At 39.7% G+C, this 3,469-nt stretch overlaps 1 protein-coding gene across 1 annotated transcript in view; it reads left to right on the forward strand.

Annotated features, from left to right (window-relative positions):
• The first annotated feature begins 662 nt into the window (after positions 1 to 662).
• Positions 663 to 3,469, forward strand: part of LOC110308603 (prolactin-5A1) — a 9,654-nt gene continuing 6,847 nt past the window's right edge. The window contains exon 1 of the mRNA XM_021181035.1: positions 663 to 753. Within this exon, the coding sequence (XP_021036694.1) occupies positions 723 to 753 (31 nt within the window). The 5' untranslated portion in view covers positions 663 to 722. The remainder of the gene's footprint in view (positions 754 to 3,469) is intronic.

A 3,469-nucleotide genomic window follows, 5' to 3' on the forward strand; every position in this document is an offset into this window, starting at 1 on the left:
ACTTTGTAGACCAGGCTGGCCTCGAACTCAGAAATCCGCCTGCCTCTGCCTCCCGAGTGCTGGGATTAAAGGCGTGTGCCACCACGCCCGGCGCTTACTACTATTCTTAAGGTGTTTTTGTGTCTGGTAGATAGGTAGCTATTATCAGCCTAAGTAGCAAAGATAAACCTTATAATGGTTGGTGGCTGCTGGCAAAGATTCAAATCAATTAAAGTGTAGAGAATGTTTGCTACTATGCTTAAATAAATAAGTGATAGTTACTATGCATGGATCCTTGATGGTCATATAATAACTTAAAAATATGCAACCCATTAATGGCTCAAGTAGTTTTGCAAAGACTTAACAGATGAACATGGGCGCCTGAGGGAAAGAATGAAGTGTTAGGAAATGCCTACATTCCTCCGGACGTGACATGAACATCAGACATCGGGAAGTAGATGGGACTATGGTGATCTGTCACCTCACGGAAGCTAGCCATTGTTTACAAACTAGGAAAAGGTATATTTACAACTACAGTAATGTTGATGGGGCAGTTAACATCCCCTGGGGGGTCACGAGGCCCTCATCTAGGATTGGACATCTTTCCTCCTGCAAACCATCTCTGCATAGCTTTGGGGGATGTCTGGCAAACTATATAGGTGGTGGGAAGTTAACTGAAGGCAGGATTCTAGTGAAGCAGCTTTCCTCAGTCGGTACCTACACTGTGGTGGGATTTTTCAGAGATGCGGCTGTCTAAGATTCAACCACACCAATGTAAGTACTACCTTACCTAGGCTCCTTAAAGCTTAATTAATGCATAATTTTATAGCAATAGACATTAATGCAGAACACATTTTCTGCCTTCATGTAGTACTTACAGCATTCTAACCTTTGCTCCATAAGGTAACTGTGCAGCATATTTAGAAAAGTCATTTTCACAAAGGCTAACCTTCCTTGTTCCAGAGATATATGTCAACTTTAGAAAGTGTGTGTTTGGGGCTGGCGAGATGGCTCAGCGGTTAAGAACTCCAACTGCTCTTCTGAAGGTCCTGAGTTCAAATTCCATCAACCACATGGTGGCTCACAACCATCTGTAATGAGATCTGATGCCCTCTTCTGGTGTGTCTGAAGATAGCTACAGTGTACTTACATATAACAATAAATAAATCTAAAAAAAAAAAAAAAAGAAAGTGTGTTTTCTTGATGGAAGTGAGGAGAAAATGGGGTACATTACTAATTTTTTTGTCCAATTTTTTATTAGATATTTTCTTCATTTACATTCCAAATGCTATCCCGAAAGTCCCTTATACCCTTTCCCTGCCCTGCTCCCCTACCCACCCACTCCCAATTCTTAGCCCTGGCATTCCCCTGTACTGGAGCATATAAAGTTTGCAAGACCAAGGGGCCTCTATTTCCATGGATGGACAACTAGGCCATCTTCTGCTACATATGCAGCTAGAGACACGAGCTCCAGGGCTACTGGTTAGTTCATATTGTTGTTCCACCTATAGGGTTGCAGACCCCTTTAGCTCCCTGGTACTTTATCTAGCTCCTCCGTTGGGGGCCCTGTGTTCCATCCAATAGATGACAGTGAGCATCCACTTCTGTATTTGCCAGGCACTGGCATAGCCTCACAAGAGACAGCTATATCTGGGTCCTTTCAGCAAAATCTTGCTCGCATATGCAATAGTGTCTGCGTTTGATGGCTGATTATGGGATGGAACCCCAGGTGGGGCAGTCTCTGGGTGGTCCATCCCTCTGTCTCAACTCCAAACTTTGTCTCTGTAACTCCTTCCATGGGTATTTTGTTCCCCATTTTAAGGAGGGACGAAGTATTCACACTTTGGTCTTCTTTCTTCTTGAGTATCATGTCTTTTGCAAATTGTATCTTGAGTATTCTAAGTTTCTGGGCTAATATCCACTTATCAGTGAGTGCATAACATGTGAGGTTTTTGTGATTGGGTTACCTCAATCAGAATGATACCCTCCAGATCCATCTACTTGCCTAGGAATTACTGATTCTAATGTGTAGAAACTAGAGATATGTCCACACAACATCCAATCCACAGGACAAGTCCAGAGCAAGGAATGGCCTATCTCAAAAAGGCTGCACCAGTGCTGGGATGAAACCCCTGGATTCTGTGGATCTAATTTGTCACAATTCCTATATCATGCAGTTAACACATTCAGGTTCCAAGGCACCATGAATGGCCTGACTTGAGTCAACCAGATTAAACTTCTAATACTCAACTAAGACAAACACTAGCAGATGTATATCTTGTAGGGCTTTGAGAATTTGATTTAATCATAATAAATTTGTAAATAAAAGTGTGAGCTACTTGCCTTTACATTCTTGATAATATTTTTAAGAAAATGAATTAATGAGGATTATGGGATTTATTTCAGGAAATGTAAAAGTAGCTTATTTGGACCTTGTTTCTTTCTCCCTTAATTAATTGTAGGTGTGTGTGTGTGTGTGTGTGTGTGTGTGTGTGTGTGTGTGTGTGTGTGTTTGTGTGTGTTCATCAAATGTCAAATAAATTCAGGGAAGAGAACGATGTCTTCAAAAAATGATAGGCACTATAAGTTTTGTAAATATTATTTTACATAATTAAATATTAATTTAATATATTGTTTAGTTAATTGTACATTACACATTCTGTGATATTATTAATTATTTAGCTACTTGAATGTAGGTATTTCCTGCACATAAAATTCTCAATTTAATTTTGGACATTTATGAAATCTAGTTTTCCTGAAGGCTTGCAAATTATTTCCTCTTTTTATTATTGTGGATTTGTGTAGTGTACACATTTATGGGTGTTCCTTTTTGTGTATTGTGCCATGGAGAATGAAAGTTCTGCTATGCAGAAAATCGCGCTTCATAGTTTTTTGACCATATTCAGAAGGGTGGGGGTCTCTTAATGAAATGCAAAGACAACCATTATAACTATCATGGTAGCAAGCTTGTGATGTGGACTCCAGGTCCCCACCTGTGGATGTACAATTATAGGGAAGCTGAAATATTACAGAGTCCAGCAATTCAAATTCTATCCTTCACACTTTCTTGCCAAGCATTTTAATCATGAAGACATCTCCCCAGTCCAAGGCTCACATTTCAAAATAAAAAACACTTTGTAGTAATATCACTAAAGTATAAATTTCCTTTTTATACTGGCAGTTGATATTTCCACCCTCTTGAAATGACAAACTACTGCTGTGTTTAAGTCTGCCAAAAGAACATTGACAATGAAGCTAGCACATATCCCTGTCATAAATCTTAAAGGTGGGTGTTGTTATAGCAGAGGTACTAGAGCCTCTCTTATTATACCATCTAATGGAAATTGTTAACTAAATTTCTTTTTTTTTCCATTTTTTATTAGGTATTTAGCTCATTTATATTTCCAAAGCTATCCCAAAAGTCCCCCATACTCTCCCCCCACTCCCCAACCCACCCACTCCCACTTTTTGGCCCTGGCGTTCCCCTGTA

This window comes from Mus caroli, chromosome 13 (assembly GCF_900094665.2).
Source record: "Mus caroli chromosome 13, CAROLI_EIJ_v1.1, whole genome shotgun sequence".
NCBI lineage: Eukaryota > Metazoa > Chordata > Mammalia > Rodentia > Muridae > Mus > Mus caroli.